The sequence below is a fragment of the Mandrillus leucophaeus genome, unplaced genomic scaffold (assembly GCF_000951045.1).
Source record: "Mandrillus leucophaeus isolate KB7577 unplaced genomic scaffold, Mleu.le_1.0 Scaffold1, whole genome shotgun sequence".
In the NCBI taxonomy this organism is placed as follows: domain Eukaryota; kingdom Metazoa; phylum Chordata; class Mammalia; order Primates; family Cercopithecidae; genus Mandrillus; species Mandrillus leucophaeus.
This window is the reverse complement of record NW_012098097.1, coordinates 7745912-7760046: the sequence shown is the minus strand read 5'-3', so window position 1 is coordinate 7760046 and position 14135 is coordinate 7745912. Positions and strand designations below refer to the sequence as shown.

Genomic DNA, 14135 nt, shown 5'->3' with positions numbered 1-14135 from the left:
TGGAGACTGGAACTTGTGGTTGAGGCAGGGTCATCCTGATCCTTGCTCTACCTGGCTGGAGTTTCTTCTCATCAGAGCACTGGGACATTAAACCAACCTTTTACAACACACTGGTCCTGGTTGCTTCATTCTGCATTCTGGAAGGGGCACAGCACAGGCCGTAGACAACAGGGGCATCATGGGAGTATCCCAGGTGGGGTGTTTGCCTAAAGCAGGTGGGCAGCTCCCTCTCAGGGAGGCGGAGCCTTGGGAGCATCTGGGAGGGATGTGGGAAGGAGGTGAGGCTGAAAGGGGGCTCTGGACAGCAGAAGCCACTTGGTATTCAGGGCCAGCTCCCACCCATCCTGGCACCGGATGTAACATGTGTGCTCAGCACAGGGGCTCTGGTGATGATGGATGGCATTCATCCCTCAGTCTCCTTGAAAAGGGAGGCTTGTGCCAGGGGTGGTGGCTGCCCCACCCTGCCAGGGACGCCCTGGGGAGCCCGACAGTGCCATGGTGGCAGAGGCAGAGAAAGGTAGGGAGCTTGTAGGTTTGCTAAACCCTGGCTGGTCACTTTATCTCTGACACGTGAGGCTCGGAACTGCCTGGGCTCTGGAATCCTGGTGCAGGTGGCTGCCAGGGTCAGGCACAGCTTGGCCTCGCTGGTGCCAGGACTCCTGTGGTGGGAGAATCTGCCTGAGGTCTCATCCTGTCCTCCCTCTGGGGCTTCTAGCCCACTTCCTTTTTCTATCACACATCTTTGCCTCTGGCCCATCTGAAAAGATGGCTTTTGCTTACCATTTTCAATGTTTTCACATCTGCAATTACACTTATCCCCCCTACAATGACTGTGGAGCAAGCAGGCTTTCATTCTTCTATCCGTTCCACAAACAGTGGAACTATTGATTCTGTCAGACCCTTTTCTAACGGCTGAGGATGTAAAGGCCAAGCCCTGGCTGTCCTGACAAGTTTCGTGGAGGCAGACCAGAGGCTAATTCCACGTGACAGAGAGGAAGCCCGAGGGGCGGTGCTGGCTGTCTCTGCCAGTGCCCTCCCCCAGATCTCCTTGCTGGTTCCCAGGAAGCCAGACGGCCTCTTTAGTCTCTGAAGACCCCATTACTTGGGTTGGGGCCATAAGAACTGGACTTTTTTGGGGGGTTAGTTTTAGGGGTGAAGGCAGCTGAAATGGTAGGGTGGGATACACCTCTATTCTTGGTAGGAGAGTACCCCAAGAGTGGGTGGCCCTGTCCATTACAATTTCATGCTCTCTACCCTATGGGTTTTCATGGGCTGGATCCAGGTTCAGGACAGCAGGCCGGGAGTTTGTCTAGGTGAGTGTTGGAGGCCAGCACTCTGGAAGGGAGCTTGACCTTGGTCGCAGCCACTAGTGGTGCGAGGGTTAACTGTTGGCCACCAGCCCCTGGAACCGAGCCCCTCCTCCTCCCGGAGTCAGGGTCTGCCTTCGGCCCTGGGACGAAGGCTGCGGCAGGTGAGGCAGCCCGGAGGAGCTGTGAGATCAGGGCTGCTCCGCTCTCTGCCCAAGATCATTAATAACCAAGAACTGGAAAGATCATTAAGAGCTGAGCCTCCAATGTGGAACTGAGCCTGCTGCTGGCTCTGAGGGCCGCTCCTGCTCCTGGGCCAGGCGCTGGCTGCCTTGTTCCTTCTCTAGGAATATATCTGGGGGCGGGGGCAGGAGGCTATGAATCCTGGGGGACAGGTAGCAGGAAGGATGCATCCTGAGTTCAGAACCAGCTTGGCCTGGCTTCCTGCACCACCAAAGGAAGGGAAGAAAGCGTGGCAGGGGAGAGGAGAGTAAGGAAGGCCACAGATGTGAAAGCGTCATAAACAAGGGCCTGGCGACCCACATGCTCAAATAACACTTCTTTTCTTTGGGTGAGATACAGAGACAGGCCCTTGTGGCTGGCCTCAGAGCAGGAAAATCTTACTAACTGGGGTCCCTTCTGTTGCTGCTGTAGCTGTTTTTCCTTGTGTCTAGCTGAGCGGCTTGTGGTCCAAGCCAGCTTTTTGCAGGGAGCCAGGTGTGTGGAGGGGAAGGGGGCAGAGCTTGCAAAAGGGCAGGCTGATGTCTTCAGTCAGGACCCTCCAGACTAGCCTCTTTGAAAGGGAAGGACTGTCCTCAAGTTTCCTAGGGGACTGGGGAACGAGAGACAACCCCTACCCCCAAAGCCCTCTAGACTCCAGATAATTTAGACCAATCTTCTGTTTCCGAATCGCAATCCAGTGACAACTCATTAGGAGGCTATGAAACCAAGTAGGTGTCAGGAGTCCTAATGAGTTGGGGGTCCCTGGCTACAAGTAGTTAGTCTGGCGAGTGATGTGGGAAACAGGTGTCACTGAATAGCTTTATTGAGCATTTTGTGCTGGGCACTAAGCTCAGCACTTTAATCCCCACAACTGGCCAGTGACGTAGCTGCTGTTACCCCACTTTACAAATGAGGAAGGACAGACCACGGAGGCTCGCTGCCTGCAAATGGCAGGCCCAGCTGCCTGGTCCACACAGAAAGTACCCAATGCCATGCCTGGCATATAATGACATTCAGCAGAGGTTACCCCTCCAGTCTGCAATCAACACCATCGGCCCCAGGTGGAAGGGATCCCAAGCTCTCTCCAACCTTCCAGTGGCCCTTAACCATGGGTCACCCTTGCTTGGGAATATGGCCCCACACAGGACGCTTCCACTTCCCCCAGGCCTGGCACTGCCAGCCACTGCCCCTCCGCAGTGGCTTTCCAGGAGCGGGGCAGCAGCCCCTGTCCTCCCCACCACTCTGACTCTAGCCTCTGCCTGTTGCCGAGGCTGCTCCTGGCCCCAGGGTGAGGACGGCTGTGTGGCTAAGGGACCATCATGGTGCCACTGCCCACTTCCACCACCCAGCAGTGCCTCCCAGTCTGTCACCTGCTATCCGCCCCATCTATAAGCCAGCAGCTGCTGCTCTAGCCTCAGGTGAGGAACAGCCAGGAGCTGCTGGCATGAGGCTCTGGGGCTCAGGTGGGTCTGGTGCTTCTGCGGGGAGGGAGGCAAAGAAAGTTTACTACCACCTTGACCTGGTCTGCCCTGGGGGCATCTGGGGCCATGCAGGTGGCAGATGTTGGGTAGACGCTGCTGAGTTTAAGCTTTCCTCCACAGCGACACCTGCTCCTGGGCCAGGCTGGGCTGGCATCCTCTTCTGCTCTCCCCACCACTGACCTCGGGGGCCCATCTGCAATATGGAAACCACGAGCTGAACTTGCCTACTTTGCCAAGTTGATGATGGCTGCAGTGAAATGTGCCTGATGCACATGGAGAGCCAGCATCACCCGGGGCTGTCTTGCTGTTGGGGTTCTCTGCCCCTGGCCCCAAGCCCCATTGGCCGTCAGCGGCAGAAGCCTGGCATCGATGGAGAGGAAGGTGACCTCATCTGACTTACAGCAGGAGGACACTGAGGAGCAAAGCAGCTAGACAACGGCAGTGGTGAGGGTCCCCACTTGGCAGCAGCGATGTGGTCACTGCTCCAGTTCCCTCCAGGGCCGGGGCTGCCCCAGCTCAGAGGTGGCGGGGAACATGGCCACTGACTCCATGGCTGGGCGGTTCCAGACTGTCACATAAATTAACCTGGGCTTTATGAAGCTCATGAATTTGCGTCCAAGATTTGGTTTGGAGTCTGGGGTGGCAGGATGATTTAATCAACTTTGTCTTTAAGCAAGAGGGAACATAACTGGAGAAGGGTAATTCCAGATGTTTTGAGTTTTCAGCCACAGGGGTGCAGCCAGGTCTTCCTTGCTCTTGGCCTGACCACTGCAGGCCCCTGCTCTACCCATCCTGAGGGGTCTCCTGGGAGGAAGCCGCAATGGCAGATGGAGAAGGGGCATTTTTTTTTCCCCGTGGATGGAAAATGACACGTGGGGACAAGCTGTGAGAACCGCCGAGGTGCGTCGGCAGAGAGAAAGCGGGCTGAGGCCAATGACACCGCACAGGGACTCTCCCAGGCTTCAGCTGCCAGGGCAGAGGTGGCGCAGCCTGTGGACTCCCCGCGTTCCCTGCAAATCCCACATCCCCCTGACCCTGAGACCCTTGGGCCCCAGGAGACCCTACATCGTCGCTCTGTCAGAGGTCTGAAGACGCTGAGATACAGGGGAGGCGCTGAGCAAGGCACTGAACTCAAAAGAGGGAGGGGTCGGGCCTGAGACCCACCCCAGAGAGGCGGCTCTAGGACAGGCGGGACCAGGCCCAGGGCTGGGGGCAAGCCAGTGAGGGTCAGGGGGACCCCCAGGTCCTGAAGCAGTAGAAGGCACGTTGAAAATACAGAGTTCATTCGAGTCACCTGTGTTTCCTAGGAGGCCAGCCCAGCAAGTGCGTGCATGGCTGAGTGGGAGGTGGCTAGGGACCTGGCCTCCTTCCATGGGAACGGCAGTGGGGGCCCCATCCAACCCCACATTGCCCAAGGGACATAGCGTGAACACTGAGCACCCACACCCAGCCCCTAAGGGAGCTGCCTTTAGCGTTGGAATGGGAGCACGGGCAGCCTGACCACTGTCAGGGTGGGAACCTCAGAGCCCTCCCACTGCCATGTCACTGCCAAGCCACTGAGGTGCCAGGTGGGGATGGCTGCCCTCTAGTAGGACCACCCGCACTGCGAGAGGCCCTGAGGGCGCCAACGGGGCAGCGAGGGCAGCAGACAGTCCCTTTCAGGGACAAGCTCCAGACTTTAGGCCCAGCTGGCAGGCGGCTGTGTCCCTATAGAAGGGACACTCCATCCAGCCTGCTACTCTGGAGCTTGCGCCCACAGCGAGAGCCCTCGCAGCTCTATCTGGGGACTCTGGTACCAGTTAGCACTTCTTGTTCTTGTCATGGGGCCAGCCAGGCCCTCTCTGAGGTGGCACCTAGCGCCTCCCAGGCCTGGTGGGAGGGTGGGCCCTGCTGTCACAGGCAGGCCTGGCTAGGATGCTTCCAGCCTGGGATTCGCCTCTGAAGAGGCAGCAGTTGCTAGTGAAGGTTTCTTAGACAAGGACGCAGGACAGGGCTGGAGAGGGGAGGGGCATGGGTCTGGGACAAATGATGGCAGTGCCAGCACCGCATCTCCCACCGTGCAGGGAGGAGCCCGCCGTGGAGGTGGGGTGGGGGGTGAACATGTTGGAAGATGTAGGAGAGGGGTGTGATTCCAGTAATGAGTCCTAGAACTTGGGAGCAGCCATGTGTCACCCAGGCAGGAGGACCTGGTGGGACAGCCGCCTGGGGGAGTGAGGACAGGTGCGGACTGGGTGGAAGGTGGGGTGGGGAGAAGACCCCCAGCTGGACAGGGGGTTTCCCCTAGAGCCGCAGTCCCACCTGCCCCATGAAGACCTGGGAGCAACTAAATCTGGGCTCTGCGGGCGAGGGGTGGGGCCCCAGCCCTCTGCCTCCCGTCACTAGACCTGCCTGTCCTGTCATCAGAGCTTGGTCTCGCTGAGGACGATATTGGCCGTGACAAAGATGAAGCAGGAGAAAGCCCAGAGCAGCACGAAGCCCACCCAGAAGGTGTGGCGGAAAGGGGACCTGTGCTTGTTGCTGACCCCACAGCCAAAGGCCAGCTGGGTGTCCCTGCGGCAGTGGTACACCAGGAAGGCGGGGATGACGTACTGGATGCCGGTGCCCGCATAGGCCCCTGTGATGCCCACCAGCGACTCCAGGTCGTGGGTGCAGAAGGCCACCAGCACAGGCGGCACCAGGGTGATGGTGGGAAACACGACGCGGTCCACCACCCACGGGTACGTGCCGCCCTCGCGGTGGAAGAGCGTCTTCCAGTTGTTGCGCAGGGTCACGGCAATGATGGGGAAGTTGGTGCTAATGGTGAAGACGGGGAAGAGGCCCAGGAAGAAGCGCACAGCGGCCAGGCGCACGACGTCACAGCGTGCGAAGTTGAGGGTGTACATGTCCATGAGGCTGTCGCCGCGGAAGCAGAAGATGGCGGTGAAAGAGAGGAGGCCGTAGAAGGCCAGGATCAGCACGTAGTCCAGGAACACCAGCCTTGTGAGGTGGCGCTTGGAGGAGACTGGGGTAATGAGGGACGGCAGGGAGTGCTGGCACATGAAGGAGTAGACGCACACCCCAAACAGGTTCCGGACCCCCGAGAAGTCGGCCAGGGGCGGGTGCCCCTCCCCTTGTCCATGCCCGATGCGGACCAGGGCCAGCACAATCATGACGGCGAAAGCTGGGAAACAAGAGAGGGGAGTCAGCCAGTGCAGACAGGCACAGCCCTACCCTGAGTTTCTGGTCTGGGGGGCGCCTTTGCAGGGCCTATAGCCCCATGAGAAAGAGTCATTAAATGCACATTCAGGCAGCCCTATTCTTGGGTGGCTCAACAGTGGCTGCTCATCAGAGGAAGGTCCTGTATCTCTCTCTGTCCTGTTCTCCCCTCTCCCTGCTGAGCAAGGGGCCTGGGTTGCAGTGGGGCCAGGGGCAGGGTGGTCCGGCTTTGCAGAGGTAGCAACTCTGTCTTCTTAGAGGAGGGCGAATCCTGGGGCAGGCACTGCCTGGCTCCCTCATCGGCCCCCCAGGGCTCTCAGGGGCTCTGCCAGCTTCCTGGCAGGGAGCAGGCTGGGTCAGGACACAGGGTCACACTCTCTCCCTTGGTTTGAGAGTGATGCCCAATGTGAGGCTGGGGAGCTGGGGGGTAGACGCAGAAGGGCATGGAGTGTTTGGGAGGAGGTGTCCTCCTGGGCCGAGGGCATCTGCTAGACACAGCCGAAGCCAATAGGCAGGAGTGCTGGGAGCCCTGGGCAGACAGGTGGGTACCTAGGGGCCAAGGGCAGGCAGGAAGTTGCCAGTGGTCATGCCAGGGCACAAACAGCACCAAGGACCAAGGCTGCGGACTGCCAAGTCCTGGGCTGCTGACACCGAGGCTGGAGGCAGGTGGCATGTGGCTCTGTTTTCCTGGGCCTGGCAGCACAGCTAGGGGACAGGGGACTCTGTGGAAGTGGAAGGGGGCCCATGACCCTATCTGTCCAGAGCAAACAGCTTGCATTGCTGATGGAGACCAGGCTGGCTTCACTTCGCAGCCTTTTATGGTGGCCCTCCTTCTGGGCTGCCACTGGAGACAGGCTCACAGCACACCCCCCAGGCTGAGCTCCGCAGAGGCAGCCTGTGCACCCCAGGCACAAGGGGCTGCGTTACCCAGCGCTCTGAGGAGATGGCACTCTTAGATCTTTCTGTCTCTGGCTTCTGCTCTCCGGGCTACCCAGAACCACAGTGAGCTACTCACACACGGAGACCACCGGTGTCCGTATCTGTTCTGAAGCTGACCAAGCCCTGCTCTCTCTGTTCAGAACATATCTGACAGCCTCTCTAGCCTGTGCCCTCACCCCTCAGGTGAAGCCCACGGGGACACGTGACATTTCTTGGTGAGCAGCACAGGCAAGTGTGAAGGGGCAGTGGCCACAGAGGCCAGATCGCAGCTCGGTGGCTCCTGTCTGGGGGCCTCCACAGAGCCCCAGGGCTCTTCTGCAAGTGAGAAGCTGGGGACCTCATGGTCCCCTTTGGTCCAGACCCACTTCCTGACTCCTGGAAGGAAGAGGTGGCTCTGATGGGACCCACAGGAAATCAGGCAATGTCTTCCCACAATGACACTTGGGAGTGGGATGGAATCTTCATCTATTACTTTTAATCAGAACTGCCTAACACTGTCGGGGACAGGAGGGGAGGAAGGGAGCGTTGAAACCGGCCTGAGAACATTGCCAGCAAAGAAGATGATTTGTTTCTGCCTCTCACCACCTGCTCCAGTCCCCGCCACTCCTGACTCTGAGGGCCTGGGGACTCCTCCCCCGGTATCACAAATCGTTCCAACCCTGGTCAGTCAAGGGGAAGTGGTGGCCTACTTCCTCCTTCCAGTCTCAGCCCAGGGAGTTGCCTCCAGCTTTACCCACTGGGGATGGATGGCACAGGACAGCTGTGGGACAGACCAGGACCCCGAGCAATCTGCTCGCCCCAGAGATTTCTGAGGCTGGGTAGAGGGGGGTGTGCCCAGTAGTGCTATGCGAGAGATGCACCCCACAGGAGGTGTGCCAGGGCAGGATGTGTGGGCGGGTACCGGGGAGAGAGCAGACACGCTGGAGGTGGAGTCCCTGTGAGCCAGAAGGGGCTACAGAGCAGAGCTGAGCAGGATGGGGTGGGGGTACAGAGGCCAGACTGGGCCCAGGGGCACCTGGTGATTTGTTATTCAGGAGGCTGCAGCAGACTGTTTTGCCACCATAAGTGGGGCACGAGGGTCAGGGCAACGGGGACAGCTGCTGTAGGGCAAGATTCAAATCCTGCACTGCCACTGCCATCTCGAGGCACCACCTTGAGACCTGGCACTTGGCCCTGGCCAAGGCTGGCATGAACTTAGAAAAAGGCAAGTGGAGAATTCCTCCAGCTGTCTGTCACTCGGCCCTGGGCCCTGGGTCTGGTGAGCAAGCAGGCAAGAAGGCAGGAAGAGGTCAGCTGTCTGGACGTGAGCATCCCTGCCACCGCTTCCTCCTGCCCTGAACACAGCCCATGCTTCTCTGCTCCTCTAACTCCCCAGCCTCACATCTCCAAAGAAGGGCAGCTCTCCTTACAGCCCTGCCTGTGAGATTTCCTCACGGTAAATAAACCAATTTACAAAGTAGGTTTCCAAAGAAATGAGACGGTTGTACACACACACGCATCCCCCGAAATGTACACCTTCTAATTGGCGTCCTCCAGAGCAGCTGTCTCGGGAAGAGGTGCCTTTGACACCAACAGTGATGTGGAACAACTTCTAGAACCTTAAGCTAGAACAAAACCACGGCAGCTGGGCGCGGTGGCTCACGCCTGTAATCCCAGCACCTTGGGAGGCCGAGGCAGGCGGATCACCTGAGGTCAGGAGTTTGAGACCAGCCTGGCCAACATGGTGAAACCCTGTCTCTACTAAAAATTAGATGGGTTTGGTGGTGTGCACCTATAATCCCAGCTACTCGGAAGGCTGAGGCAGAAGAATTGCTTGAACCCGGGAGGCAGAGGTTGCAGTGAGCCAAGATTGTGCCACTGCACTCCAGCCTGGGCGACAGAGTGAGACTCCACCATCAAAAAACAAAACAAAACAAAACAAAGCAAACAAACAAACAAAAAGAACAAATTCACGGCTATGGGTAATTAAAAAAATGATTTCACGATCTTCTAGCCATAATTATGTTCACCTCCTAATGCCACTACCTAGATTACCTAGATTAGTCACCCATTTGCTTCTTTTGATTGTCTTAAACAAGTCTATTTGCAAAAACCAAGTCTCCCTTCGTGGGCTGGATGTTTGCTGCCGCCTGGGAGTCAGAAGCAGATGCTAGAAGCTCTTGGGAGGTGATTCCAGAGTGTTAGAAAATGGGATAAACACCTGATGGGGCAGGTGCAGCTGCAGGGCCATGCGGGCCTTCGTGAGCTCCCCTTGGTCACACCCTGCACTGCTGTCAAAAGCTCACCCAGCTGTGTGGCAGCTCGGCTGCATGGAGACGCCAGCAGCTCTGGGGCTGAGCAGACCGAGTGCACACTCAGCAGAGGTGGGTCATTCACCCATGAATCCCGACCTGCACTCAGGGCGTTCACACACCAGGAAAGGGACAGGCTGCCAAGGTGAGGAGCACATCTGGGAAGGGCAGGTGGCTCTAGAAGAGCCATGCCCCCAAAACAGGGGTGAGAACCAGCTTCCCAGTGCAAATGGCCCCGGTGGGGGCAGAAGGTGAACCCAGCTACCTGGGGAGGGGGCAGGGCCCTCTGGTTCCCCACCACCATGAGGATATGAAGGCAGGGGCTGGGATCTGTCCCCTAGGAGTGGAGAGTGAAGGGAACTGCTCGAGCCTGGTCTCCAAACCAGCAAATTCAAAAGAAACTAGCACCATCTAGAACCTCTAGTTCCCCTGGGAGATGGAGGAAAGGGAGGGAAGGGAGAAAAGAAGGAAAGGAGGGAGGAAGGGAGGAAGGGGAGGTCAGGGCCCTGACCTTGCTGGGACTATGGCACGAGGCTTAACCCCCACTGTGCACCTGGCCAGGCCCCTGTGACCCCGCCCCTTTGTCTGGCCCCTCCCTGCCTCCCCTGGCTGCGGGAGGAGCAGAGTTCAATAGCCATCTCCTAGATTGATCGCCGCATCCCTGGGAGACAGCTGCTCCAAAAACTCATTAGGTCTGATCATAAATCAAGATGAAACAAGGATGACAGGTTGTGGAGACCCTGCCAGGATGCGCGGTGGGGAACAGGGCTCTGAGAGCCACACTGACGCCCAGGGCTCGGCCACAGCCGCGGAGACAGCCTGCGCCCACCTCGTGGAGCCTGCGTGGGAGGGCAGACGGGCGCGGAGGCGGGACAGAGCAGAAAGTGCTCCCCAGGCACGCTAAGGGCCAGACACCCAGGACTTCACAGTCAGATGTGTGGGGGGTCGGCCCCCAGCAGGGCCTGCAGTTCCCCAAGAGCCTATCACAGGCAGTGCCCAGAACATTCGCGTCCACCCACAATTCTACACCAGGAGTCCTACTTAGTGGTGCAGAGCAGCAGTGAGAAGCTGGGAGGAGGCAGAGGGGAGGACAGAGGAGGAGGCTGACATAGGTCACACGTGCGGCTGCTGGGCCTCGGAAGGCTCAGCTACAAAATGACAAGGGGTGGCAGGAGACTTCTCTCTTAATATCTGAGTAAAAGCCAATGCAAAAGCCACCGCATTTGTCTTGTGTCACCCATGGGCCCAACTGGACTGTTCATTCCTTCAACAACAAGGGACTGAGTGTTCCCTGGTACTATGCTGGCTGTCTGGGGACAGCACACTGAGACAGGCCCTGTCCTTCTGGAGCCCAGAGTCCGGAGGACCAGAGTCCAGGTGGAAAGTACAGGGGACAAATTACAACCAAAGAACAGGCTGGTTATCAGGCACACTAGCTGTGGGGTACATGATGAGATCCCCGTCGCAGCAGGCAGCCAAGCCTGAGGGTAGGAGGCCACGTGGTGGGGGTCCCAAAAGGGAAGCAAGTGTCAGACGGGACAGGGAGGACCTTTCGGGGCCGTTTCAACCCTATAGGTCTATGGCTGCTGTGACTCCTCACGGTTTAGGAGAAGCAGCTCAATGTGGGGTGGAGATGAGGAGGGGGGCCCCCAAGGACACCCATAGGCAGAGCCTCATTAAGGCCCTGCGAGGTCGCCTGCCATGGCTGCTGGCTGCTCACAAGGCTTGTCCCGATAGTGGATCTCAGCTCCACACGTGGGCCTCGCCACATGGAATCACCTGGGCCACAGCCGCTCCCCTCTCTCGCACACTGACACCTGGGGCGGGAGTGAGGAAGACCGAGCGAAGGCACACAAGTCACTGTCTTGGAGCTGAGATAAAACAGGCACGAGTCCTGAGCTGCCACAGGCCAGTCAGAGAAGTCGCCTCCCTTCCCTTTCTGAGGAGGCTAGAAGTAAAATTTACATAAGGACTGAGCTGCCAGGAGGCACATCCACTCTATGGGCATCTGGACGAGCCAAGGTTCATGTTAATATCGGCTTTGCAGCAACATCAAGTGTGGCAGTCAAGGTGCAATTTCACATCAAGATATGTTCTTACAACATCTGAGTCCTCAGGCTCCTAAAGCAGTCAGAAGAGAAGCGAACAGAAGCAGCCTTTCCCTAGATAGCCTCAGCCTGGCAAGAGCCAGATAAGAAGTCCCTGCAGGCACTGCCTCCACATCTGTCCTCACGGCCTCTCTCCTTGGCAGGGAGGAGGACAGGTGAGCCCACCCACTCTGAACACCTGCCAAGTGGCAAAGGTGGCACTGGTTTATAAGGGGATGAAAGTCAACAAACACCCACATCTCTCCCAAATCCGTCCCTTCCGGAATATCCCTGCCCTCCTGAACCTCACCCTGGGGGGCTGGGGGAAGAAGGGGGCCTTATTGGCGGGATGAAGCCATGACTGGGCCAAGCCCTTGTAGCAGTTGAAGGTGACTTATTCTTGGGGCCAGACAGGGATGAGTAGGTGTCTGGAGCCCAGGGCCCTGATGCTCACGTTCCGGTAGTCCTACCAGCAACCCCAGTTCACCTCTCTTGGGTCTCTGTGGGCAGGGACAGAAAGATCAGAGTGGTCAGCAGCCAGCTCCTTCCTTCCTGCGCTGAACACACACCCTTGAGCATCAACATAAGGGCTGGCTGAGCTGGAGGTGTGGAGAGGGATGAGCTCCTTCTAGGTTCCCCCAGGCAGCGCTGCCTTGGTCTCTGAGCCATGTGAGGCCTGGGCAGGACTCTGCCTTCCTTACAGAATGCTGGGGTCTGTGTGGGGCTGGAGAGAGTTGGGTGACCTTCCTAGGCACCACTGGAGTTGGGGCACAGAGGCCAGAGCTCTCCAGGCCTGGGTGGGGAGAGGGGGGAGCAGAAGGAGCCCTCCCAGGAGCCCCCACCTCCACTCTGGGGGCACACATGAAGGTCCCCCATGAGCATGAGATGCTGAGGCACTGAGTCCATCTTGGTGGCTTTCCTGTTTTCCTCATCCCCATCGCCGGCTCTGGAATTAAGCAAGGGCTACTTCTGGGCAGCCTGAATGCTGCCCATGCTCTCCCTGAAGGTGGCAACAAACCCACCGGGCTCTGACGGAGAAGCACCGAGAAGCATTTAGAGCTATGCTGACCACCAGGGCCACACAAGGCCGAGGCTACTGAGCACTGGAACATGGCTGGCTCAAACTGAGGTGTGCTCAAGTGTAAAATGCACCGGGTTTCAAAGACTTGGTGTGTGGCCCAGTGCTGAGGTGGGCGGATTACTTGAGGCCAGGAGTTTGAGATCAGCCTGGCCAACATGGCAAAATCCCGTCCTTACTAAAAATACAAAAATTAGCTGGACTTGGTGGCACGCGCCTGTAGTCCCAGCTACTAGGGAGGCTGAGGCAGGAGAATCGCTTGAACCCAGGAGGCGGAAGTTGCAGTGAGCTGAGATTGCACCACTGCATTCCAGCCTGGGTGACAGAGTGAGACTCTGTCTCAAAAAAAAAAAAAAAAGATTAGCATGGAAAAGGAATGTAAAGTATCCCACTTGTCATTTTTTTCATGATTACATGTTGAAAGATACTTTTGATACGTTAAGTATTTTATCAAAATGAATTGAACTTCAAGATGTCGCTAAAAATTAAAAGTTTCCCCAGGTAGCTGGCATTGTATTTCTATGGGCGTCTCAGTGGGGGTTTCCTGTGCTGGGGGTCTGTGGGCTGTGCACACCTGGGAAGCACCTGAAATACTGAGGATTTGAAAGATTTCCCCCTTCTGCCACCAACTTCGGTCTGGGACTCCTCACTCTAACCCTGTCACCTGCCCTGACTTGCATGGGGACACTGAAGACCTAGGGTGGAGCTGCGACGCTGCACCAATCCTTCTGGAAAAGCCCAAGGACAAATGGGCTCTGAGTGCCCTCGGGCTGTGACCCCCAGGGCAGCCTGACCTGGCGAGGGAGGCACTGGCTGGGTCTGGAGTGCTATGGAACTGGCCTGTGGTCCTGGGCCACCATCAGAGGGACATCTCCATAAGGGCATGAGCTGGAACAGAGGCTCTCAGGAGCCATGGAGGGCCCTGCCCAATGGTCCCTGCCTAGAAGCCCCCACTCCCAGCCCATTCATCCCCTTCTACAGGGCCTGGAAGGGATGAGGAGTATGGGGACACGCATCCACTAGGGGCAGACTGCACACGGCACACTCCTCCTCCCTAATCCCTTTGGGTGCCCACATACTGAGTTGTGCACACATACTCAGAGCCATGACCCTGAGGGCCAAGGGTGAAGGGTCTTCCCCCAGGCATGGCGCCCAGGCCTTTCCCATGTGCCAGTGCTGAGCTGTCTTGGCAGGGCTGCTTCCTGGAGAGCTGCCCCCGCAACTCTCTAACCTCTGAACCTGGCTCCAGATGTCCCTGAGGCCAGGGCGCCCCAAGCTCCATGCCATTCCCTGCTCCCCATGTGTGGCTCTGGCTCTGACACTGGGAGGTGGAGGTCATCCGTCACGGTGGCTGTCTGGGAGTGACACTCTTTTCCAAGCAAAGAATCAACATGCCAGGGCTAATGATAACGAATGGCCAGTTGTGTGCCCATTACCAGCTCAGGCACCAGCACTCCAGGCGGGGGAACAGGACTAGGGGAGGACTTGGCGCCAGCTCCCTCCTTCACCAACGCTTAGCCCTCTGAGGGCGCCGG

At 57.9% G+C, this 14135-nt stretch overlaps 2 protein-coding genes across 2 annotated transcripts in view; one reads left to right on the top strand and one right to left on the bottom strand.

The window, feature by feature from the left end:
• The window catches only part of GRIN2C (glutamate receptor, ionotropic, N-methyl D-aspartate 2C), a 24118-nt gene extending 21297 nt beyond the window's left edge, over positions 1-2821 (top strand). Inside the window, exons 14-15 of the mRNA XM_012002527.1 lie at positions 1566-1627; positions 2727-2821. Of these exons, the coding sequence (XP_011857917.1) occupies positions 1566-1627; positions 2727-2821 (157 nt within the window). The remainder of the gene's footprint in view (positions 1-1565; positions 1628-2726) is intronic.
• An 810-nt stretch (positions 2822-3631) lies between these two features.
• Positions 3632-14135, bottom strand: part of TMEM104 (transmembrane protein 104) — a 69824-nt gene continuing 59320 nt past the window's right edge. The window contains exon 9 of the mRNA XM_011974393.1: positions 3632-6170. Within this exon, the coding sequence (XP_011829783.1) occupies positions 5410-6170 (761 nt within the window). The 3' untranslated portion in view covers positions 3632-5409. The remainder of the gene's footprint in view (positions 6171-14135) is intronic.